The sequence below is a fragment of the Phymastichus coffea genome, unplaced genomic scaffold (genome assembly GCF_024137745.1).
Source record: "Phymastichus coffea isolate CEN01 unplaced genomic scaffold, Cenicafe_Pcof_1.1 PCOF00084, whole genome shotgun sequence".
Lineage (NCBI taxonomy): Eukaryota > Metazoa > Arthropoda > Insecta > Hymenoptera > Eulophidae > Phymastichus > Phymastichus coffea.
Window position 1 is genome coordinate 696228 of NW_026706895.1, and position 26154 is coordinate 722381.

The 26154-nt window shown below is 54.8% G+C and overlaps 1 protein-coding gene across 3 annotated transcripts in view; it reads right to left on the minus strand.

The window, feature by feature from the left end:
- Nucleotides 1-25127, minus strand: part of LOC131668858 (E3 ubiquitin-protein ligase TRIM9) — a 43424-nt gene extending 18297 nt beyond the window's left edge. For all 3 annotated transcript variants that reach the window (XR_009302318.1, XR_009302317.1, XM_058943329.1), the window contains exons 1-2: nucleotides 23928-25127; nucleotides 21977-22276 (exon numbers count right to left, since the gene is read on the minus strand). Coding sequence is in view for 1 of the 3 variants with exons in the window: in XM_058943329.1 (XP_058799312.1) it covers nucleotides 21977-22276; nucleotides 23928-24440 (813 nt within the window). In the remaining 2 variants the exon portion in view is untranslated. The remainder of the gene's footprint in view (nucleotides 1-21976; nucleotides 22277-23927) is intronic.
- Nucleotides 25128-26154: the final 1027 nt, after the last annotated feature.

A 26154-nucleotide genomic window follows, 5' to 3' on the forward strand; every position in this document is an offset into this window, starting at 1 on the left:
AGTTGCATTGTAGTCTGGCGCCGGATCAATTAACGAAATTTAACGTTTCTCGGGAAGGACGGAGCGTCGGGGAGGAGAAACGCTGGTTAAAATTCGTCGGAAGGGGGAATCCGCGAAACCGCTTTCGCAAGGTTATTCTTGGGAGATGAAAGGGAAACCGTATGCCTCGCGTGCGAGCAGGGCTCCTGCGATCTCCTTGGGGAACCGGCTGAAAGTGGAAGAGAGAGAGAGAGAGAGAGAGAGAGAGAGAGAAAAGAGTGTCTATCGCTTCTGCTATTTTAAGAGTGCACGCCGGATAAAAGCCGTTTTTTCGCCCTGCGCGCCTAATGTACCGCGATGAACCTGGCCTTTCTTCGGTGCGCGGACGAATAAACCGACCGAGCGAGGAGAACAAGAAAAAAAAAATTACGCGCAAGCTCACCGTGCATTTGTTCCGCAGGGTGAGTTTGAGCTGCGACACGGATGCCACTTGGAGCGTGAATTTTAACAAATTATTCGTGATTACGCGTTAATGAGAGGCGCGCGGCTGCGCGAAAATAAGGTCATCGGGCGGCAAGTTGTCACGAAAGAGATAAATTGGGTGCGCGTTTTCTCTCTGTCGACCGTGCGCTCGTAAAAAGTGATCAAGACGAAAAAGGGCTCTCTCGGGAACTGCGTTGTGTATTTATCATCCCTCTCTCCCCGGCGCGCCACATACCCTCTCTGCTAATGATCATCGCCGTAATTAATCCGTGTTATATTACGAAAATTGCCACCGTCTCCCACGCTGCTCGCCTGCTACGAATGCTTGCCGTGAGAAAAATTCTCCCATTTTATCGCGAATTTCAGCGCTTGGAAGCCTCACTCGTTAAACAAAAGTCTGGTTTTACGACGATTCCACCTCTCTTGACCCCTATCTCACGTGTATCGTGCCGTACCGCTTTTGTGACCAATTGTACGAATAAAGGAAAACGAGAAAACTGAATAAATCGACGGCGCTGCCTCCATAAAAAGTGGTTGGCGCAAAGAATTCACTTTTACGGGGAACTTGTCGAGGCATCAGTCAATTACTTCAAATGTCATTTCGGCGCTGAATATGACATCGAAAAAAGTGCGGAGAGAAATGCCGATTTCAGTTATTACTAATGTTTTTCATCGCTACGTCTAGCAATAACGTTCGTTTCCGACAGTTGTCGATAATTTTGGTGATCGATCTGTCGACTACTACGGGTGCTCGACGTATGCATCTGTGTCGACTCGGACAACGACAAATTAAGAGAGAAAGAGAATATATTCCACACGACGCGTTTTTCACCCCAACGCTTTTGTTTTCCGAGCAACAATAGAGAGAGAGAGAGAGAGAGAGAGAGAGAGAGAGAGAGAAAGAAGAAGAGAGGGGGGGGGGGCGAAGAGAAAGGCGATATTTTGTGCGCTGCCGATATAACGTATGCATTGTAGGCCAATTAAGACGGAAAATTTAATGCAAAAATTAACAGATGTATGGAACCTGTACAAAGATCTTCGGATTATATATATAGATACATCCTACATAAATTATAATTTGCGACTTCACATTAGCTTTTTTTATGAGGGCTAAAGTTGGCAAGAACACATTTTTAATTGATGTGGACTACAGTTTACATTTCAGATATAAGCTGTAGGTAACTGAAAAAGACACAATTTGAGAAGTTGCGTTATTATTCCTGTTCATTAGTTATCGTAAAAAAAGCCAATGATGCCACCACAAAATGGTCATTTTTAACATATCGAATATGTATCGCCACATGCATATTTAAACTTTTCTTAATTTTTAATACTACTATTTGAACAAAGCTCTTATGATTGTAAAAAAATGATGTCACATACAATGGAACCTGTTAATTAGTTGCTTCGAAATTCTTATTAGTTGGCTAACAGATGATGAAAGTACACACATTGCTATAATTCTTATTTAGCCAAAAGTATCGGGTTTCAAGAAAGTTCGATATCTTTGTCAATTTTGGTATTTATTAAGGGCACGTGAGAAAAGTTAAAACTCAATACCTCATTTTTAACTTAAAAAAACTAATGCTCGTCATAAAAATTGAAGAATTAGAATAGCGGTATTCGCAACGAAGATTTGGAAATGAAAAAAAAAATGTATTTGCGATCGGTAGGAGCCGAGATAGGTTTTATTTCTTTTCAACTCGCAGTTCTTGTTTATTATCACGACGAAGAAATAAATCGAGTGGCATTAGTTACTGAGAAGAGCGCTCCATTGTTCCGAGCGCATCAACTCGAACGCGCCATTACAGTTTTTTCGAGCGCCACCGCGACCGGCCGTCGGCTCAACGGACCCGCCGCTTTAAGCCTCATTATCAACAAAAAGGAGCTGATTGTTTTAACATCCAGCAAAATATTTTTAAAAAATTAAGATTTTAACTATCGAGCGCTGTTGGATTTTTATTTCTTCACCGCGATAATTACGAGGACTCTCGATGGGCCTATTGCCAATTAACTCGATCCGCGCGAAGCTAAACAGAGACGAACGCCGGATAGGCGTCTTTGGTAGTCGCATAATTTCTTTATTAATCAAGCAGACCAATAGAACGGGGTACTCCGGGCTTATCGGACTCGGCGAAACAAAAGGGGAATTCACGGGCCGCACGCGGGAACAAGAGGACGAGAAACGAAAGAAGCAAGAAATAATGAATAAGGAAGTGCAGCGGCAGGCTGATACGCAGGCACACGAAACATGTCGTGCTCGCCGACAGTACGTCGCGTACAGAGCGGAGCGGCCGATAACGCGCGTGTGTCCGTGTGTGCGGGCGCGCGCGCGCACCGTAGGTAAATACGATTAAAGTCCGCCTCGGTTGGGCGGGCACCGCGGCACGCGCGAATGGATGTTTGCGATTATTACAGCGCGCGAGCGAAGCCCTTTGTCGGCCAGCGAGAACCAGCCAGCGCCAGCCTGAGATGTATCGCGAGAGAGGGAGAGAGAGAGAGAGAGAGAGAGGGCAAGCTGCCCGGAGCTGATAACGCGTTCCGCCGCGCGGACTTGCCGAATTATCCCCGGGCTCCATTGTTTTCCAGCCGATCCCGAGAATGCGTTCGAATGCGCAAGCTCGCTCGCCGCTGCTGCTGCTGCTCATCCGCTCGGCAAGGCAGGCCCCACCGCCGCCGAGGGCGAGGCGGCAGCGGCGAAAATCGCGAATCGAAACAGCCCTGAAAATGGCCGCGAGCGCGCGACGGGGGCGGGCGGGGCAATCAGTAAAAAGCTGCCCGCTGAGGAGGGGGACTGCCGCCTCTACTTCAGCGAGCGAGAGGGAGACACGGGGAGAGCACTCGAGGCATTTCGCACGCGACAGCAGCTGCATTTGCATAGCACTCGTCGGACACGCCGACGCTGCTGCCACTCCACCCTCCCGCCCCCTATGATACACCACCTGCGATCGAGTTTTCCTTGAATATAAATCCGTGCGCTCCCGCTCTGCTCCGAGCTTCTCCCTCCGATTTTATCATAACGCACACCGGAATCCGGACTCGGACGCGAAACTCCGCTTTTTTCTGTTTCTTCTTTTGCCGCATCCTGCCCTCGGCGAGCGCAAGTTTTTCTTATCGAGAGCCCCAGAAAACGCAACAAAATGTAAGCCGGCGGCTCCTTGTCCGCGATTACGCAGCACACGACGAGTTTTGTGCCCCCTTCCTCAGCGCCAATCCGACGGTGTCCCTCGCGAGACGTTTCCGTCGGACTCGTTATCGCAACGGGAGCTAACTGTTCGTCCACCCGCCAGGCTGGAGCGCACTCGACGCCGCGGACGCTCTCGTCAAAATAAATAGCCATTTAATTAGCATGCGCGCCGCGCGCTCTCTCGTCGATTTGTGTATCGCACGGCTCTGCACGCCAGCTGGTAAACACTCGACCCCGGTTGGACGCGAAAACGAAAACAGAGGGAGACAGTGGAAAAGAAAAAAAAAAAAACATAAACAAACGACGCGGATGAGCCCTCCTCTCGTCGCCAGCCGCCGTTTTGGCCCTCGTTACGAGGACCGCGCGCGGCCGGAAAAAATGCAAAAGTTGGACGGGACAGTCCGCGAGCTGAACAAGAGACAGAGAGCGCAGCTGCATTAAGCGAGATAAGGGAAAGTTCGGCTGCCAATTAATTTTTGATTCTCGCCGGTCGGCGGCAGTGGCGCGCGCACCCACTCGGAAGTTCGCCGCTGCTGCCGGGCGAAGTGCGAAAGCCGCCTACTAACCTCGCCAACTTTTTCACGGCTGTTTGTCGTACTCTCGAAGAAGGAAGAGTGGTCGGAGATGGAGCTCCCTGGGCGTAATTTTAATTAGTCCGCGGCGGGCAAGCGGACTCCCCCCTCATTCCCGCCGGACCCTCGACCTTAGATATGCAAACTGCAGCCGTAGAGAAAGCGAGAGAGAGAGAGAGAGGGAAGCCGGGAGCGCGGGAGAAGCGAGATTGAATTGTGCTGAGCTGTGCGGATTTTTCTTTGTGGATTCCCGCACTGGCTGGCCTCTCGCTCGCGCGCTCCTCTCGGGTAATTCGCGTAAACGCTTCCGCCAGAATCGAATTCCCAGACACTCGCGGAGAAAGAGAGAAGGGAGAGGGCAGAGCAGAGCCGAGAGAGAAAGATCAAGGAACACTCTCTCTGGTCGAAGTTTGCGAGCTCGAGCTTCCCAGCACCACCCCACCCTGCCAAGCTGCCTGCCATCGGATGAAAACTGCATTGTGTTATTTGTACAGCCAGCGAATTCGTACGAGTGGCGTCGACTGGGCCGGAGCCCGTAGTCTAGTGCTTCCCGCTTTCCCGAGTTGAATATTTATCTTGTCACTGTAACGTCGAATCGCGCGAAGCAAGCACTGCAGACGCACTGTCGTTATAAGACCGCCTGACCATATTTCAATCTTGGACGTGCTTGAGTCTTATTACTTTCCTTGCGCCACATTGGATTTGTATCGCGGGCTATAATGAGCAAATCGTCGTCGTTCTAACAACCGGAAACGTCAAGAACGAACGAGTGACGGGAGAGGGGTTGCGGCTATATGTTTTTCTTCAAATATAGGACCAATCGATAATATTGGTCGAGGCAATCAGCGCGAACTGTGTTGGGGCGTGCCCGGACGTTGAAAGCCAATGCGACTATACTTGGGGCAATTATCGGGCCAGCGACGAATCACAGCCGAAACCAGGCGCGATAAAGAGTCAATTCCATATCTCAATCCTATTTTCCGGTCTTTCGGTTAACGGTGCCTCTCCGCAAGCGCTGGTTTATTACAAAATTCAAGCAGCGCCGCGACCCTTCTTATTTACCCGACATACGCGGTGGAGAGAGAGGGTCGCGCGCCGCTCGCGAGACGGAGATGTAACGTTATGAAGCTCCTTTGTTGCCTACTGCGGAAAGATAAAAGTACAGTAGGTCGGGGCGCTTACACTCTCAGTTTATCGACGTTGTACCGGTCGACTCTTCGCTTTGGTGAGCCCTGCGACTTTCATCCGTCATTATTAGTGTTCGCCCGTTTTGAGCTGCGCGCTCTCGGCCGATTGCACCCTCGCGAGCCACCGAGGGACAAGTGTCGTTTGCTTTTAGGACCACGTTGCAGTCTGCTTGATAAGCGGCATAATTCCACTTGATGTGCCGGCGCTGCGGCCTTAAAGAGGATTCGAGTGGGAAATCGAGTTTGGCCCACGTCCGTCAGCGTTTAATCTGGAATATCATTAGCAAATTCGCTCGTCGGTCGCGCCCACGCGAACGACCCTCCAAGCACGTAGACTTCAAATACCGCTTCCGCTGGGGAATTAATAACCACCTTTGCATGTATGCAACGTCTCTCTCTCTCTCTCTGTCTCTCCGCGATGCCAAGAGACAGCTTATCGAATCAGCCGGGATGCTCGTTACAATTAGGCTCGTTCGGCTTTTTTTACCCGCCCGGCAACTGTAACTTTTTAATTATTTGATTCGCTGAATTTCTGTCGGCACGGCACTTCAAACTAACTTCGAACGTGACGAGAACTTTTAATCAGCGTAATAGGATTTTACCAATAACTTTTTGCCTCTCTGCCCGCTCGATCGTTTCGCTCGCGCTGTAGTTTTGTACGAACACCGGGAAGAGCTTTTATATTGACAGGTGTATAAATTGAATTGCCAAGCGTCGAACCGTTCTTGCCCTTTGTAAGGTTCACTTTCAGCGGGCGTGACAGCGAAGAGAGAGCGTTTCTTCGGGATTCGGTGAAATTTAAAAACAACGCCAACGTACTAAGCATCGCGAACACAAGAGAGAGAGAGAGAGAGAGAGTGAGCGAGAGATAAAGCGAGAAAGGGGGAAAACATAGGGAGCATCGGGGATCCATAGTCGCGAGGGAGATAGCAGAGGCGGCGCGTAAAAAAGCACTAGGAAGCGCGCAAAAAAACAGACTGGCAAACGAAGTATTATTAAGCCTTTTATCTCTGGGAATCCAATAGACGACAGTTAGAATGAGGGAGGGCGAGCTCGAACAGAAGTTCCGGAGGGCGCGAGTGCCACCACCGCCGCCGGCGGCGGATCGAAGAGCATCCCTGCCTCCCCCCAATGGTCTCTCACCGAAATGCAGCGGCGAGTGCGCGCAGAGAGGAAATAAAGCTCTCGCCTGTCGCGCCGAATTAGCCGACGATCGAACGGCTGACGTGCGCGCGCGCTTTTCGTCCGGGTCCTCCGTGAACGTGCGCGCGAATGAGCTTCCGGAGCGATAAGGCAATTTGGGCTTTCGATAGCCCCGGCGATTACTAACCAGCGCGCGCTACGCCCGACTGCTCTCTCCGGGCTTGTTCGTAAAGACGAACACGCGCACTCGTGGCTCAGCTAGGCTGCTATCGTTTCCCTTACGTTGGGGCTTCTCGTACAAGCGTCGCTACAGAGGCCGTCGAGCCCAAAGTCTCCGCGTCTGCCGCGACGCAGCATGCGACGTTCCGTTTATCGCTGCGACGCGCGAGGAAGGGATCGGGAGAGCTTTTCATTTCAGAGGATTCATCCGCTTGCTTTTCTGAACTTATTTTTTGATAAGTCGTAGAGATCTGCGGCTCGCCTCTATTCCACGTGACGAATGGCATCGAGCGCGCTTTCGATCCTTGCTCCGCGAACATTTGCCACCTCCGCCCCGTCGTCAGAGCAATCCGATGATTGACGAGCCGAATAAACGCAGGGATCTCTCGACGTTCGTGGCGTTAGAGCAGCACACGAGCTTACAACTGTTATGGATCTACTTACTTGGCGTACGCTGCGATTGCTCACCTGGAAGAAACGACGAACCACGGAAAGTGGTTGAGCTTCGTCACGCGCGTACTACCCTGCTCGCTCGCGCCCGTGAACGAAAAATCCTATCGAGTTCTAAAAATAGGCTTTACGGCTTTCTCCGCGCACGCAGCCACGGCAAGAAGAGGACAAGGCATAAACGACGCACTAAATCAAAACCAGCCCAAAAGCTCGCGCGTGCAATCAGCTCCCACGTACATTATATTGGAGAGAGCGTTCTCCCTCCCCATTGGAAGTCGGAAAAATCTCTCTCTCTCTCTCTCTCGAGAGAGAGAGAGAGAGAGAGAGAGAGAGAGTGACACGAGCGAGGCACGCCACGAAAATAGTCGGTGCAGCGGCTGAAATAAAGACCGTCAAGTGCTGCAGCTGTCATTAACGTCGCCGAGGATGCGACGCAGACTTGAAGGTATAAAAGCGTGCACGAAGAGCCGAGACGCACGCCTAAGGAAACGGGCGGCGAGAGTCTGACGAGCTCCTTGCCTGCTGCTTCTTACTCTCTCTCTCTCTCTCTCCATCGTTCTTAGATTTCTAGGGAGGCCCTGCAGCGCGCTGAATGTGACTCTTTGGCCCGCTTCCGTACGGGATCCGCGCTTGCGCCCGTTGCCGTTTGCAGCGTGCCGACGCATCGATCTGCCCGGCAAAGACTTTTCCGATTGGCTGCACAACGGTGAAACAACAGCGAGCGCTCTAAGCAGCTCAATTAAGCTCGCGCGGCCGCGAAAACAAGGGCAAGAAGAAGGAAAAAATCGGCGGCGTAATTGGCCGCAACGAAACTGGCTGGAAAAAGGGCCAAGTTTGAAACTAAGAACTTGCATAAATCGCGGCTAATTGCTCGCGCCGTGTCTCTCCCACTCTCCCCCATTCGCTCGGCGGTGCGGCGAAGTTCGAGCACTCGCGGTGCTCGTTCGGTTGCCAGCGCCGAGAGCGGATCGCCGGCTGCTTTTCTTCCTCCGCCAGCTGCGAGCGATCGAAACAGGCGCGAAAGTCAATTTGCCGCTCGCGGTCGCGCGAACGATCGCCAGCCCTTCAATGCGTTCGAGACGCCGCGTGCCAGCGTTATTTATGGGCCGGATCAGAAATATCCGGGGAGGGGCGAGAGGTGAGAAGTTTGCTGGCCTAATCGGTGGCAATGTTGTCGGAGGGCAGCGCTCGGAGGAGAGATCAATGGGCACCGGCACGACCGCAGGACGGTGGCGTTGACTCGGAGGCACCCGCGTGTAGCCGCCCTCGCCTCGTCCCCCGTGTTTGCGCGCGGCCCTTTATGCGCGACGCCGCAGACCGGCCCCTTGACAATGCTGCCGGCTAATGCCGAAGCCCGCGCGCGCAATAACCAGCCGACGCTGCTCGTTCTCCGATGTCACTTTGTCGCGAATAAATCGCCGCGGCGGAGCTTATTTCGGGACCATAAATTTCTCACCGCTGTTTTTCCGAGAGGTAAATTTAGCGGGATTCGAAATAATCGACGGCGTCTGGCGTATTCGATTAAGTTTTCCAATTTCGTGCGCGCATTCTCTCTCTCTCTCTCTCTCTCACCCGACGAGCATCATTAATTCAATCACTAATGGCCCGACTTTATGAAATTCGCCACGGCGAGAAGTAGGACGATGCGCGCTGAAAAACTTTCATAAACATGCTAACGCGACATTAACATGGAAACCTCGCATCCGAGGCCTTACGACGGTGCGGCTTCGTTACATTCACCGTTGCCGATATGCCCATACACAGCGCATGCCAGAGCCAAATCCATTTGGAACGAGCGGCATTTCCGTCTTATATGCGCGTGCATTGCAGCGATGGATCGCAGTTATAAAGACGTCAACGTTCCGCTGCTGCGGCTGTTACTGCGCGCCCGTTTTATTTGGTTTTCGGGAAAGGGAGATGGCAGACGTAAGAGTATCTGCAGCGCCGAGCTATGGGAAAAAAGCGGGAGAGAGAGAGAGAGAGGCGTGCGCATTCGACGTGCCTCTTGAACGCAGCTGCCTGTATCGGTCATTTGTATCCTCTCGTTTTCCTGTAGACACTCGCGCGGAAGAGCATTTTCCGAATTTCTCGCTGCCTTGAATTGAGCTTTCCACTACCCTTTACCGTCCTCGACGTCGCAGCGAGCGAGTTGTTCGGTGAACTCGCATCTGGATCACGAGGACATTGGCGGAAGCGTATATTTCGCGAGGCATTCGAGAATAGAGCCTGCGCTCGCGGTGAATATTCGATTTGCAATTAAAACGCAGAGAAGATTCTCGAGAAGCTCGCGAAATCCCGAGGCCCGTGCCCCGCGCGGGAAGCCGCGGCTCGCTGAATAATTGCCGGGCGCCGGGCGAGCGCTAACATCTCCCGGCCGCGGGGAGCGAGCTAATTTTACGAATTCATCGGGCCACGCCGGGCGCCGCGGCCGTCCTCCCACGGTAGACTCTCGCTGCGGCCAGAGGCCTGGGATCGACGCGTAACATCTTAAATCGGGCTTTCGAGCTCGAGCGACGAGCGGCTCCGCCAGCGCTACGGCAAATAGAGGCGGATGGCCCGCGGTGCGGCTATCCGACGACCGATCGATAGCGAATGATTCGGACGTGCGGCGATGCGGCGGGGCACGCGGCTCTCTGAATCCGGAACCTGATAATAACGGGTTGCGCGGAGGCAGTCGAGGCGAATCCCCGGGCACGCGTACAGGTGCGCGGCGCGCGAGAGAGCCCGCAACGCGTACGCGCGCGGTGCACTGGGGAGCTTCCGGGGAACGATCGCTATGCGCGACGGCTCGAGTCCGCGCGCAGCCAGCTGAAGAACAACCGGCGAGAGAAGCGGAGGCCGGGCGCGGAACGCTCGAATCGCGTCCGGGACAATGCCGCTTGGCTCCTCCGAGTTTCCGCACGCGCGACACGTAATGACAAGACGCGGAGGGCCGATGATTTTTTCGGAGGGTGTGAACGTGGCCGAGGCACCGGCAGCTGCGCGCTCTTTCTTTCTCTCTAGCTCCCTTTGCGCATTCACGGCTCGTCGCGAACTTTGTCGTGCTCCCTCCATGAATTCTTAAGGCTAATACCGCGGCGAGACGGCGAGGGGAGGAAAAAGAACGAGCTGGAAGAGACTCCGGCACTTTGCAGCGCAGTGCAGCGGACTTGGATTTCGGTAAGTCGGGACGCTGGCGCATGGCGTGGTCGGCTCGCGGCGACAGCGGAAATAGGGATAGCAGGGCAGTGAAAGAGAGAGAGAGACAGAATGTATTAAGAGGTAATGGCATAGGCGACAGGCTCAATTTGAGCGACTCTCGGACGAACTTCATGCATGTATGCATGCTGTTGTGGCTGCGCGCGCGCAAGACAGAGAGAGAGAGAGAGAGAGAGAAGCGCAAATTGCTCGAGAGCGGCAGAGTCGAGTTTGCCACGCGCAACGAGCGACAACTCGACTTTCCATTTACGGGCGCGCGCCAAACCGCCCTCCTCGCCGCGCTCGCTCTTCAACCGCGATTAGACTCTCCGCGAACAATGCCGTTTACCGCCCCGCCCCTCAGCCGACAAGTGCGCGTTTCTAGCTCCGCGACACTTTTCGATAATCCGCGCCCGTTTTCCCGGCCGCCGGGAAAAATTGAGCGAACGGCAGCGCCCCCTCGATCGCTATGGATCACTCGATAAACGCGATGAGAGGGGGGTGGGGACAAGGATGTTCCTCGTAGCGAGTGATTATTGGCCGCGAGTGAGCAATAAATCAAAGGAGTTTATTGAATCGCTACGGCGTTTATGGATAATGCGAACTCGTTCGCGAACAGGACAAAGCACTCTCTATCGCCGTTGTTCGCCGAGTCAATCATCGTGTCATTGCCCAAAGCTACGAATCCGCTGCTGCACAGCGTGAAACCGATCGATTTTCAGTTCAACAGAATTGCAAGTGTTACATTTTTTAGCCAATGCTGAATTTGGCGTACTTCACAACAAAGATATAAGGCGTGAAATACGGACATAAAATTATGCAGTAGTTTGAGCTAAAACACATAATGACAATAAGTTGAGTCGAAAGCTTTCAATGTTTCTATGCCCAAGTTCGAATGAAGCTTTATTAACAGTCGAAAAGCACCGCAGCGTTCTAAAGGTTCAGGATTGGGGCTGTAATGAAGCTTTATTCAACGTAAACTATGGCGCTCAGAAAATTGCAAAGCCTCCCATGCACCAATCGTGATTCCGTTGCAGGTGCTACCAATGAAATTGAGAATCCAGATGAGATTGATTTTACGCAGTGGAATTCAAAATATCAAAAAATATAATTAGCAAAAACTGATCTCAACGACTGTATGTATGAATTTTCATTGCACTTTTGTGTCGGGTTCTTCAGTTAAACTACACAAATTTACACCATAAAAATACAAATAAAATAATACGTCTTTTCTAACACGAACTGTTTTAACTTTTGCAGAAATCCGCAAAGTCTTCTGTCAAATATAATAAGCGAGCTATTCTCACAACACGAAGAAATGATAGTCATGTCATATGTATATGTTCGCCTTCATAGTGACCGCGATAATCTGCTGGATAAACTATTGAAAGAGAACGATGAAGATTAGGCAGACGATCGTCACATTCGTCGTTGATTTAATTGCCACGTCTTTATCACGGAAATATCCGAGCTGTACCGTAGTAATTCTCGTGACTTTATGCTCCGGCGTTCTCGTGTAACAAACGAATTTATACTGTAGGATAAGATAAGCTTCTTACGTAAATACGTGTTTCTACCTTAATCTTTTTTTTCTTTAATCGGATTTGGAATTTGCGTATCCCTGTTACGTAGCAACGATCAAGGAAAAGATTTCGAGGAGACCAGAGAGATTCATCAGCAATTCAAGTCCACTCGCGACAAAGAACAAAAGTGAAATGCCCGCTGTGCGTATAGGGAGATTTATCATAAGGGGTTTCCGATTGGCCCGTGACAGCTCGTCACTTGGTGACAAAATACAGGTGTCGACGTCAGCGAGATTGGTCAATAAACGCGCGAGGTGTGTCAGAGCTTTCATCGAGCGCGAAAGCTCCGGTGATGCTTGGAATTTCAGGATCAGACGCGTCATCCTCGCCCAACGGGATCCCGCCGAGGGAAAGCCGCGTACGTGTACACGGGCCGTGACGAGTATTTACTCGGCGCGACACCGCTCTAAGCTCGCTCGGGTCAGCACAGCCTAGGGAGAGAAAGAGAGAGAGAGGGAGAGAGATTACGCTCGTCCTCGTCGGGCGGGAGGCGTTGTATCCCTTCCGCGTACGCCTCGCTAGGGATAAGCGAATATCATTCGCTCTTCAATAGCGTTCTCAACAGCGATGCTCAAGTTTTCGCGGCGTTCGCGGATAAGGACGACGGGGCGAGGCCTGATTTACCGACGAAAATGGCCGAGAATTGATACAAGCACGTTGCCGCTCGAGAGCGAAGGCGAGAGCAACAATTGACTCGAGAGGAAGGGGGAAATTGGCGTCGATCGGCGAGCGCGACGAATTCAGGCGGATATAGTCTGCCGAAGGACATCGAAGAGTCTCCGTAGAGATGACATTCTTCGTGCGCGGCGCCAGCGGCCGGAAGCTAGTTTTGCATTTTTAAAGTCGCTATGACTAATCGCCGGTTCCTGAGGTGCTGAGGCCGGCGATAAATCCCACTTCGCCGCCATCGCGTCGCCAACTTTTTCGCCGATCGAAGCCGCGCCTCCCGAGATAACAGCGAGCCTCGTGTCGGTTTCGCGCCCGCCGTCCGAAAACTTAGAAGGCCTCATTTTTCAAGTGGCCCGCCCTGCCACCACCCCCGCGGCGAGCCGCCGTACGAAGCAATTATCGTAGTCGCGCGCGCACGCGGGGGCGACTGCGGTTATTCCGTGCTCGAGTGCAGAAGCGCGGGCAGCTCATTGGGAAAAACGCGACGGCCCGCGTACCATTATTGGAATCATTACCTGCCGTGCGATGCCGAGCAATGTCGCATTTACGAAGGAGGCAAAAAGGCCAAAGCGCGCCAAGTCGAGTTTGCGCTGGCCGTCCGTCCGCCGGCAGCGGAGATTCGACCGATTACGGCGCGCCCTGCCACAGTCGACGCCTGAATATTCACCGGTATGCACGCCCGCGCCGCGTACCCCTTGGTTACGCGAAACAATTACACCACCGCATCGACGCCTCCGCGGCATGTACACACCGCTCGCGCTTCTCTCCGCTCTTTTTGATGGAAAACTGAGCTGCCGGTTGATTGCAATGGAATCTCCGGGGCAAGGCTCGCGCAAATAATGCTCGACGTGTTTCACGAGGAGCCTTCGATTTACAAGTGAACGGTGAGCCTTCGAAACGGGTTTTATTCATCAGAAAAAAAAAAAGAAAAAAAAATGGCGTCCGTGGGTCAATTGAAAGAACGAAGCTTTCGAATAAAGCCAGTTCTCGCAATTATATCGCAGCTAATTCCTGGCGCTCTCGGAGACAAAAGGATTTCACGACACGGGTCTTGGAGAAAACAATGAGGCGCCGTTAAAGAGTGAAGGAATAATGAAAAGACAAAATCACTCGCGCGACGGTGCACTGACGAGGGACGATGGGGAGGAGACGGAACGAGAGCAAAAAATGCCTAGTCGCCAGGGGAAACGGAAAATCAGTTGGCTGCGCGAGCTTTCAGTTCTGCTTGCTTTTATTATAAATAACGGACAGAGAGAAAGAAAGATAGAGAGAGAGAGAGAGAGAGAGAGACAAAGAGGGGAAGGCGCGATCGATAAGAAAGCGAGATTCCATTTATACTCAACGACTTCTCGGAACGCTTAGAAAAAAAACAACGTTAAATTTCGTCTGGAAGAAGGGAAAACGACGAAGCGGAACGCAATAATGTAGTGTTGTTCAGACGGGAAGTGGTTAAATCGGAGGCGCATTTTTTTCCTTCTTTTTTTTTCTGCTGCTGTCCCAAATCGAATTTCGCGCGCAAAACTTTGGAGTTACGTAAAAATGACAAAAGTTTTTTTACGAGCCGAGCTAACGCGAGCGAGCGGGAGGGACAATCGAAGTACATGAAACAAAAGAGCCTGCACGTAATAAGAACGTGCTCGGCTCAGATCTCTCTTTCGGCAAGGATAAGCGTGGGAATGAAGAAAACGAGAGGGAGAGAGAGAGAGAGAGACGGCAGTTGTCGGCCGCTACTAACTGCCTCTTCCCGAACGATAATTCGAGCGCGCGAGAGGTGCTGACACGTGGGTGGAGAGAAAAAAAAGCCTGTCTTTTGGTAGGGTCGCGCGAGCCGCGGCAATTAACCGTGCTTTAGAGCGTTCGGAGCAAAAGGTGCGAGCGGGGGGGGGCGAAACTGGCGGATTTGCATATTGGTCGAGCGCCGGCGCGCCTCGCGCGGCCTTTTTTTATTGGCGCTACGTGTATGAATTCATAAAATTAAGCCTCTGGACGCTGATAAGCTCGGCTGACTTACGGCGCTTTGATAAGGAGTTAAACGCTCCTCTGCGCCCCGACTTGAATAAAGTTTTCAGTTATACGAGCGTGCGCTCGCTCGCCCGCAGCTGGCAGAAATGTCGAAGATGCAGACGACTCCGTTGCAGCGCATTCACTGCTCGATACAGCCATTCGACGAAAGCTTGCGAAAGCCATCCACCGAGCGCATCCATATTGACGCGCGTATCGAGGTTCAGTTTGCTTCTGGATGAAAAATAACAGCGGTGCACGCTCTCGCAAATTCAAATAAAAGTCCAATTCGAAAGTTACGCAAGCAATACTGCGACGAGAGCTTAACTTCGCTCTAGAGTTTACAAGCGCCTGGACGTGTGCAGGCGGCTTGGAAAACCGCGGCAGAGCTATACAGCCACTTCGGAGTCATCGAACGACGTACGACCTGACGAAATCGACTTCCAACCGTCTGTCTTCTTAAAATCCAAGAATGCCACTTTCAGTCTCGCAAATTCATCCTCTAGAGACAATTATCACGTCGGCATACATCAAAGCCAAGCCCTACCTGGTCTTTTTTTCCGCTGTTAATCGAACAATGACGGTAAGGACGCGACGAGGAGCGAAGAAATTAGACGCGAGAAGCGAATTCTCGTTGCGGGCGTCCTTCGCTAATTAGCAATTAAAAGTGGCGTCGTTTTTCCACGCCAGCTACTTTCCCTCTCTCCCTCGCTGCCCTCTCGGACCGCTTCATTTTTCCCTCGCGCCTGTTTGAAAAGATTCAACTCGTCGCCACGTCCAATGAGCGGAACCTTTCGCCTTCTGTCCGCGGAGCAGATCAACGGGGAACGCGACTCGACACTCGCTCGCCGATTTACCGAACTATCGAATTAGAAGCAGCTGCGGCTGGCGCTTCCGCTTTATTCCTTCCGTGACGCTCTCCGTGCGAACGATGCAATCGATCGATTACATCGAACGAGCCCACTGGCGCAGCTCCACGGCCGGAAAGAAAGACGGACGATAGTTCTCATCGCCGCGAAAGCTGCAGCCTGCGGTGCAGCTCGACTCTCCTCGCCCGTCGCGGCGCGCCGACTCGTCGGGCGCGTTGGCTCGGCAGCGGAGCTCTCGGGGGAACCGAAGCCGCCGTCGCCTCGGCTATCGAGGGCGCAGGGAGAGCGCGAGAGCTGACGGGAACGCCGGAGTTTATTATTGTTCTGCAGGGGCTTTCTTCTCTCTCGTGCGCGCTCGCAGCCGCGCTGTCTGCTCGTTTTTCTCCGCTTATCCGCCTACGACGACGACGGCCGGAGGCAAAAGGAGAGACGGCTCTGAATCTTTCAGCCGATTTCACTCGCATCTGCCGCTCGCCCGACGCCGCGCCGAGGCTTTCAACGCCTGGATATTTGCCGCGCTTATGCGTAATCCGAGGGATAACGCGCCGAGGGCCGCGTTACAGCGTGAGCGTACGATCGACGAGGATTCTTCGTGGCCGCGCGAAAGCGCTCGACTCGTGCACGACGTCGAGAGAGGGAAGAAAGAAAAAGCCGAGGAGCGAGCTGCGCGAGTGGAGCTTGTACGTGTAGCGCGCGTACATGTGCGGCCGCAGGCTCGGCTTGGAAGGCTCGAGCGCAAAACCAGTCTCCTGCTCTCTCTCTCTCTCTCTCTCTCTCTCTCTCTCTCTCTTTCCTTTCGCTCGCGAGCCTTTAACGAGTTAATAGTCTCGGCGAGGAGAGACGACGATGCACTTTGCTCTCTCCCTCTCTCGCGCGCGCGCGCGCCCAAGAATTTGTTGGCGAGGCGAGCGCGTGAGAAATTGTCCCGACGCGATATCACGCAGTGTCATGGATTTATGAGTATTGTTTGGCGCCGATATTATTTCGAAGCTGATACATGACCTTCGACTGCATGCCACGTTCAGTTGGTATCGCGCGGGCCTGAAATAGTGGAAAGCGGGGCCCCGATAAGAATCGCTGGTTGATTATTGATAGCGCCGGTGGTCTCGGAGCGAAAGGCGCACGTCGCACGTCGCCAAGATACAGAGCCAGTTTCGCACTCCCCCCTCCCCCGTGCCTCTTGCTCGCGGTCGCGACGATCCGAGTCCTGTCTTGCCGTTAGCCGTTTCGTCGTCGTCGTCGTCGTGGTCGTCCGCGTTCCGCGAACCGCCGCGCGAGGAAAAGTCGAGCGCAACGGCAACTTTCGCGCGGGCCTGTACGCTCGCAGAGGGAGAGAGTTGCACGGCGCGCGCGTAGGTATATAGACGCCCTCGGTCGCGCGCTCGATACCAGCCCACGCGCGCACTCCGGGCAGAGCCGGAGAGACGACGAGTCGGAGCTGCTCGGTCGCTCGCCTGCGTGCGTGCGCGTGCAGCCAGCCGTGAGCTTTTTAAAAAGGCTCTCTCTCTACCGTACTCGCCGACGCGGAAGATTTCGCCCCGAGGATTCTTCTGGCGCGTGCTCTCGCACGGCTGCTGCTCGTGATTTCGGCGTTCGAATAATGAGGCGCCTTTTGTTCTTTACGCCTCGACGAGCCCGTTTCTCCTCCCGTTCGCCGCGGCGACCTTTCGCTCGCGATCGGAGGCGCAAGGGACGCTCGCTCGTTTTCTTTATGAAATTGCGCGGGCGAACGCGAGTCAGATTCGTCGCTTGGCCCGACGCCTCTGAAATCTTCCCAGTCCCCCGACGTATTGCCAGCGCGTGCGACAGAGAGACGGGACGAAAAGAGCCCCCAAGCTCGCGTCAACTGACGTTGAGTAGCCGTCGCGGAAACAATGAGGCGACAAACGCGAAGCGACTGTCTCTCTCTCTCTCTCGCTCTCTCTCTCTCTCTCTCTCTTCGGCCGCAATTCTCGCGCGCGCGCGGCTAATCAAGCGACTGGCGCGCGATTGATTTTTAATTGGCTGCACGGCTGCAGCAGCAGCACTTTGCGCTGCGCACGAGCGGTTCTTCAAGTGGAATCGCCGGGGCTCGGGAACGAGAAGACCTCGATCGCTTCGTCCAGCTGCGCCCGTGATGGAGATGCGAGCGCGTTCGCGCAAACAATGCCGCCGGCAGAAGCTCAAGTCAAGCGCAACCCGTCGACGGCGACTGCTGGCGGATCGACTTTTACTCGCTAAGCGCTTAATTGAACGCCGCGCGTCGGCCTCGTTACACGGCGGACTGTGCAGTTGCTTATGCGACGATCGAGTTGGCAGCTCAGTACTCGGCTTTACGCATACGCTTCATAGCCGCCGCGTAATCGACATGATCGTACGCCGGAGAGGAGACTTTACCGGTCGACCGACATCGGTCACTTCATTTCTCATTCGTTCGGGCGAAGCGCGCACCGTTCCCTTTCCTTCGTTCGCTACCGGAGAAACGAGTCATCCGCGTGTGCTTTCGATTGACCCGGGCGATTTCGCGCGTTTTCCACGCGTTGTAACCTACTCGCTCCCGCAAACATTCGTCGCCGCGCGCTCGCTGAATAATGCACATGAATTAGCCGACGCGCTGGCAGTTTGGTGCTTAGCGACGAGAGGAGTTGCTTCTTTTTTCTCTCGTTTTGGGACCGGTAGGGACGACGTCAAATGCGTCGAGCAAATATCAAACGTAATTCGCGTGTTTGCTCGACGCGATGATTGCGCGACAATTCTGTCTCTCTCTCTCTCTCTCTCTCTCTCTCTCTCTCTCTCTCGCTCTGAACTGCTTGTTTTTCCACCCCTTCATCGGGACACTCGCTAATTTTTCCTTTTTTTCGTGTCGCCGTGTTTCCAGTTTCGAATTCACCTTTATCGCGCGTCCACGAGTTTGATTATCGAGCGGGCGTTCTCGTGGGCGGGTGCGTGCTTTGTGCAGTCGCATCCGATCGCAAGTCCGACGTCGAAAACAATCGGTGGCTCCCACAGCGTGCGCGAAAATCCAGCGGCGGCAAAGGTCGACGTTAATTAGTCTGGCAAGACAAAAAAAGCAGCCTCCTACGCGGCACGGCGGCACACTCCAAGAGCTCGCATCTCGATGCGTCTGTCGTGGTGGGCACTCAACTCACTCGTCAGTTTCCCCGCGCGCGCACACAATTTCTCCCGCTGCTGGATACGCGGTGACGACCACGAAAGTGACGAGTTACGTCTTTGTAAGCAGAAAGGGCCATCCTCTATGCTATCCTATCTCCGCTACTCGAGTTCCATCTACACCCCCTCCCAGCCTCTCTCTCTCTCTCTCTTTGTCTCAATCTTTAGTTGCTTCAAACACAACACATCCACACGCTGTATTCTCGCCGGGGCTTCTTTTTTCGCATAGAATGCGATTCGCTTCTCTCATGTTTATTTTGCTGACTGGCGAGCATCGACTAACCGTTTTCTTCGCATTATTCCAATATGCTGCTGCCCTGCTACGATGAAAAATTGCACCCGCAACGACGTGTCGGCCAGAGGCAGAGAATGACTCTTCATTGGGGTGTACGCATCGAATATCAAGTCAGAACGCGAGCTAATAATCCCGACGAGTAGTCAGTCAATGGGCTTTTAATTAAAATCGATTTGAGTGAGCGAGGCGATCGCGGATATTTCAATAAATGACTAAGACGGACGGCAAGAACGAGTCGCCTGCTCGCATGGAGATTAATGAATCTTCTATGACGGGCACCGGCGGTCGATAAATCGATGCCCCGCGTCGCGAAATCAGCGCGTTGCCAGCGAATAGCGCGTCATTGCGGAAATTGTTGCCGAAGTGGCGCGATTAGCCGTGGCCGCAGACGCCGCGCGTCGTCCGGATTTCGCCGGCTGAGCGCGCTCGATTAGCCGACGATCGGAGCCGCGAGCCATACGCGGAGGGCGCGCCGCCGCCTCGTGCCGAGGTAAAGCGTCCGCAGAGCTCGCGGATGCCGCTCGCGATCGCACCCGAGAGGCGGACAATGTGCCTCGGTTCGCGGGGAAAGGGCCGTGTCTCCGCGCGAGGAGAAAGAGTAGAAAAATAAATAAAAGGGACGGCAGCGGCGCTGACGTGCGCGCGCTCAATTCGTCCGGCTTTCCATTATTTTGCCTTTGGCGCGGCGGCGCGCCCGAGATAATACCGCCGGACGAGTATCGCGTCAATTCCGGCGAGCTTTCGAACAATTTGCACTCGCTCTTTCTCTCTCTCTCTCTCTTTTTTGCCTCTCGTCGGCTCTGCGAATCGGGGGCTGCATCGGAAGATCGATCACACGGCCAGCCGGACGGCGGTGACGATTTGTCTCGAGCGCGCCGTTCTTTCGTCGGCCGCGCGAATATGTGCCACGAGAATTGCGGGCTTCGGCAGCGAACTGTAGCATCTGTCGGGGCGTGTATCCGGCCACGAGCGCTGACGCTTTGCGATCCGGAAAAATCGCAGAGCAATTTGCCGTGGCCACGGGGTTAGCGCGGGGTGGGGGAGGTCGGCCGCGGCATATGTCAGGAAATGCCAGGTGTTGCCGCGGCGCGCACGTCATGCACGATGAATTACGGAAGAAGTGCGCTCGGCGAGCGTGGCAGGGGAGGCTGCCCGGCTTGCAGCAGCCAGTTTATCATTGGCCGAGCGAGCGCAGAATGGGATGAGTGCATCAAAGTGCCATGAGGACGCACGGGCTGAATGCGTCGGAGCGTGCGGTTATACGTACCTGAAAGGGTGGCGGCGCATTGTCTGCCTGCCCGATGGAACGGACGCGATCGGCTCTGCTTAATGTATTATTAAGGCGACGCGAAACCTCCGTATTTTGACGTTAATGTCGCCGTGGGTATCTTCGGCAACGATGCGCTCGTTTTTAACTGCCAATTGAAATTGGCCTCGCGCGACAGCGCGACGGCTGTTCGCGAGACAGACGTCCGTCAAATAATCGACGCTCATTTGGAGAGCACGGACACGAGAATACGCACTGCGCGAACACGATTGAGAGAGCACCGGCCGATGAGGCGCTCGAAGAATCGAGCCAGGAAATCAAGAGGGAACGAGGGAAAGGGCTTGATCGAAAAATTAACCGGCAAAGGCGGCGTGAAAATTCTCGCGAACTGCACTCTCTCTGACGAGCTGACGCGAGCTCTCTACCCGACACGCTTGTAAAGCATTTTTAATCTTGCTCCGAGGAATCCTCCTGGCGAGAGTGAGCGGGAAACCGAGGGATTCTAGCATTTTTTAATTTTCTCGAGAAAACCGCCGCCACGAGGGAGCGGAAAAAAAAGAAAAAAAAAAGAAAAAAAAAACACGAAGTTCGCGCGCGTGAGCGTTGTCGTAATTGCTTTTGGTTCTCCTGCAGATTAAAATCGCTCCTCCGCGGACCATTGTCGTGCTGTCCGACATGCGGTATCGTCGCGATGCTCGCCGCTTTCCGTTTTATCGAGCTCACGGTCGCGCCAAACGACACGCAGGATCGATTTCGCCGAGCCGCGCATTACGCGGCAACGTCGGCGTCGCACGCGGCTCGCAAATCGCACGACCGCGCGCGCGCGAACGACACGACGGGACGGGTAGCGCTCGCGTTGATTTTTATTCTTCTGTCGGTCGACGGTCGTAAAAGTAATGTGACGCAGGACGAAACGCCGTGACTCCACCAAGTCCGTCCGCCTGCAATCAGGCACGGTGACGGGGGTAAACAAACGCGTGCGCGCGCTCGTTGACGCTGTATCGCCAGCGGATTGCAATTACGGCTCGCTCGCGCTATCGGACATCACACTTGCATATAATTACGAGCATTCGAAGTGGCCCCCTCGACATCATCGCCGCGCAAACAACAAAGCCATTCTCCATATCTCTCTGCAGATCGCGTAACTAATAGCGCCCGATCGAACTCGAGGTCGTGCCACACTGTGGAGTGTTTGTTGCTGCTATTCTTCTTCTTCTTTTTCGTTGTGCTGTTGCTTTTTCCGGTTGACGACGCTCGCGATTATGGGTTATTCGGGTGAGCTCAGCGAGCGAGTGCATTATAAGCCGCTTTAGTCGAGCAAACACGCCTCAATTTATATAATACTTGGGTAAACTCGCAACCGCCTTGGCGCACTCGAGCGCGCGCACTTGGCGCACGTGTTAATCAGCGTTCGCGCGACTTGCGTAATATAGCAGCGATCTCCCGCGGCGCTGACCAGTTGACCAACGACGGCGACTGCCGGTTCGACTGCGGAAGTCGACGAAACAAAGAGACGCGCGTCCATCGCGGGCCGCGATGAAGTAGCCCAGCCGTAAACATTTACGGACGAGAGCCGCTCGCATCTCGAAGCTGGCTTGCAGGCGCGTCGACAGCATATACTAGCGCGGAAGAGCCCGCGCGTTATCGGCACCGCGGAGTCTGCCCAAGAAACAAGCTCAAACTCCAAATAAACAAGCCGTCAACTGGAGAGCATCTGGCCACGCGGTCGGCGAGGGTGAGCCTACCTTTTGCGCCTTGCAGGCGGCTGCCAGTGGCAGCACGTCCTGAGGATGGGTGGTGTGCCGGTCGCGCAGGCAGAGCCCGCAGGCGGCGATCTTGCAGAGGGCGCAGTACAGGCTGACCGTCTCGCCGACGTGCTCCAAGCAGCTCGGCGCGCCCACGCCGTTCTCCCTCTGCAGGCTGGATCCCCGCGACGCCGTGCCGTTGCTCGTCGCCCAGCTGCCCTGCGGCGGGCCCAGGTTGTGAGTCGCCAGGGGACCCCGTTTGGGGTGGCAGGACTCGCGGCAGCTGTCGCAGTACAGCACCTGCAAAGCGCCATCGATTACCTTGCGTGATCAGCTTGTCGAGCTCTTGCTTTTGTTTGGGGAAGCGGAGAAGGAGGAGGCGAGTTGCCCGTACATGCGCGTGGGAAAACTCAGCGATTCGATCGTTCATAACGTACTCAGGCTTCATTTTTTATTAACACCACCGATAATCGTTGAGAATTTAAAAATAGCCGGCCCATCGAACGGGTTGAAGGGCTCGTACGTCGTCGAACGCGCGCCGTAAAACGTCGAGCGCTAGCGTGCGAACACGTCGATTATCGATTTTTCTTTTATATCGGTGTTATTGCGTAGCCAGCGGCACGCTCCCGCGAGGACTCTACAAAGAAGCAGCGGCGGCCACGTGAATTCGTGGATTCTGTTGACCTTCCTCGCTCGCGCTGTCGCTATTGTGGCGCGCACACGATCGAGGGGGAACGAAAAGTACACGCGACGAAAAGGACAAGGGGGTCGTCTATTCAGCCTCATGTGAAAATGGTTGTCTGGTGGCTCGCGCGCGCGCGCGCGCGTGCGAGTCGAGTCGAGCCGAGCCGAGCCGAGTCGAGCGGGGAACTTAATTTGCCACGCTTTCACTCGGAGCTAACGAATTTGCGAAACGATTGCGCCTTTATGGAGCGGCTGCAGCGGGTGGGGGTCGCGCTGTTTCGGAAGTCAGCGGGCATCGTCAGCTCCCTTCGCGTATCCGCGGCAGGAGCAAGCGAATCTCTCTCTTTCTCTCGAGCGACGTGACGCCCGCTGGTCGTTCTCGCCCGCGCTAACGCCCGCGCTCCCAACGAGTCGAACGTGAAATATAGAGCGTCGGCGGCAGCGCGTCAATAGGAGCGCGAGAGCGCGCTCGCGGCCGCGGCGTTTACGCGTGCGATTGGCGCGGCTGTACGCGGGCAAAAAACATTCGTCGCGAGCTGCGTTGCTGCTGCGAATAGCAGTTCTCTAATTAACCGCGCAAGCGCGACAGAGGAAGACGGCTGTTATTGGACGGGCGCGAACGGGAGAGCCGACTGTCTGCTTTCGCTCGCGCAATTCGGAGCGAGAACGATTCAATACCGAGAATATCCTTGGACGGACTGACTCGCGCGCGCGACGGCGAAAAGTGCGAAACAGAAATGGCGCGATCGCCGTCGTCGCGATATTGGTAGACCACCCGAGAGCGTTCTGCGTTCAGCGCGATCGAGTTACCGAAGGCCCTGCACCGTCGAGTCATCGCGCTGTGTTTCCAAACCCTGAAGAGCTTCGCGCCCATTGGTCGGACGCTGCTCGAAGGATCCATCGGGCGAAAAGTGTTGTCTGACTTCGCCTCACTTCATAACCGGTATATTCGCTGAACTGCCGGTGCGGCCTCTCGACGTCTCTCCGTAAAGCTGCCCGCGGTCGATCAGCCGTTGTGAGTCGCCAGGGGATGTGCACGTTAGCGCTCGATTCGTAAAAGGGAGTAAATAAAAACAACAGACACACCCCGTCCGCGCGCGCCGCGGACGCGTGGAAAAATCAACGAGAGATTATCGGATTGGGCGGCAGGTAACTCGATTGGGCTATTAACTTCGGGCGGCGCACGCTCGATCCGTAAAAGGGTGGTCGGTCGAGACGAGCGTCGCCGATGGCAGCTCGCCGGCGCCAGGGAGAGGTGGCGACTCACCTCGCACTGCTCGCAGGCGACCGTGGCCTCGCGCGGCTCCTTTTCGCACATCTGGCACATGAGCTTGAGATTCTTCGCGTGCAGGTACTTGTCGACGATTCGCTGCATCGCCCGATATTTGGGCAGGTTGTGCGCGCCGCCGTCGTCGAAGAAGACGGTCTTCTGGCAGAGCGGGCACGAGAGGCAGAGCGTGCCCCCGCTCGGGGGGAAGCAGCCGCCGTTGCCCGGGGTGCCGACGTAACTGCCGGGCCGCGAGCCCGTGGACGCTGTCGAGCTGGAGCAGACCACGCCGGAGTCGGTCTCCGACAGGATGGACAGCTTGTCGGCCTCCTGGTCGGAGCCCGGGCCGCCGGTGCTGCTGTTGTTGGTCGAGTCCGTCGTGGACTCCGGCGGCGAGTCCGGCGGCGCCTGCATGCCAACCGCGCACTGCAGGCAGAGCGCGTGCCAGCACGGCAGCAGCACCGGCTCGCTGAAGAACTTCTTGCAGGACGGGCAGCGCAGCTCGTCCTCCATCCTTCCTCTTCTCGTCTCGCTCAGTCGCTCGCTCGCTCGAGGCCTTTGTGCTCCCTGCTTTTCGGCGAATGCCGCGACGTCGTCGATGCGCACTACGCGCTGCCGGCCTCGGTCGTCGGACACGGCAAGATCATTGCCTCGGCGTGCTTGCAGCGGCGATCCGCGCCATGCGAGAACGATCCGCCGCCGCCGCCGCCGCCGCGGCTGGTCGAGCACTCGCGACGAGCCGGGCTTAGCGAGAACGCAGCTGGACGCTAATTGGACTGGCGCGGTCGCTCGCGTACACGTGGGAACGAGTGCTTTCCCTTGGCTGCGCTCTGGCAATAAGGTCAGGGACGACCGGTTTCGGCTGTGTCCGCTCCGTAGCCCCTTTGTTGCTCGTCACCTTCGCAGATAACCAATCGGTGCTGCTGTCGTCGTTTTTTCTTGCGAGGCGGCAATCTCTGCGCTCCCCCTCACATCTTCGCGCCGCCGCTTACCGGTTTTCTGGCCGACGCAACGCGAACGCCAGATTCTCGACACCTTCTTTGTTCTCTTGCTGTTCGACGGCTCGACAGCCTCGCGCCGCGTTCTCAACTTGGCACTGAATTTCACTCGCGATCAACGGAAAAAAACAGTCACTGCACGCCGGGTCTCGCCTGCTGGATGCGTCGGAAGAGACAGAGCGACGTGGTCGCACACGACTGCCGTCACCGGGTTGACTGACTCGAGCGCGGCAAGCGCGGCAAGCGCGGTAAGCGCGAAGCGAGCGAGAAAGAGCGAGAACCAGTGAGGAGCGGTGGAAGGCCAGCAGCGCCGCCGCTGTGCCGCCGCATCGTATGTACACTGAGAGAGCAGAGCCCGCGAGTCAAAGAACTGGCTCTGCCTATACTCGCTGCCGCAACAGCCTCGGATACACACGACGGATACCCTAAACTCCACTGATCTTTATCTTGTCTTTGGCATTTTTGCTCAGTCCGCATTTTCGTAAAACTTGCGTGGCTGGATTTTAGTCACAAGCAAAAGGAGAAAACAAAATCGAGAGCTAAGAGCGCGTATTGAGTTCTCGGTAAACGTCATTGGAAGTTCAATGAGCAAGGCAAATAATTATTTTCGAGCAAGTCAAGGTTTCTGCTTTTCGAAAGGAGCCGAGTCTTTGGCCGAGTAAAGCTCGATTGCTTGCTCAGGTATTTTAGCGCAGCCACGTGAAATTTCGGAGCAGGAAGCAGAAGAACGCCTCTTGCGTTCTTCTGCGGGCAAAGCGTCTTATTATATCGTGGGTTCACTCGGGATGAACCGTAGCCACTTGATATCCGAGTCGAACGGATTCGGGCAAGCGGCCTCGGACGTGCAATCTGATCAGAAGCAGTGTCGTTCCTATCAAGAACTCGTTCATTTCTGACCGCACACGTGAGTGCCTTATCTAACGATGCGCGTTCGCAATTGATCGCGCGGACCACCAGTCGCGTAAAAAGGCCCCACCATTGGCCCGCGGCTGGAAACGTTCCGAGCGTTGCCGTGAGATCGTGCAGTGCCTGCCGTCGAAGAAAATTAGCAAATTATCTAGAGTCAAACAACGCGGCGGCGCGCGCTCTTATCGCGCGTAGTAATGTTTATCCGTGACTCGGCGTACATACACGGTCAACGCGTTCGATCGAGCGACGCGCAATCGCGCTGGCGTATCTTCGGTCCCCTGTGTCAGCCGTTATCGGCCCTCGACACAACTGATCGCCCG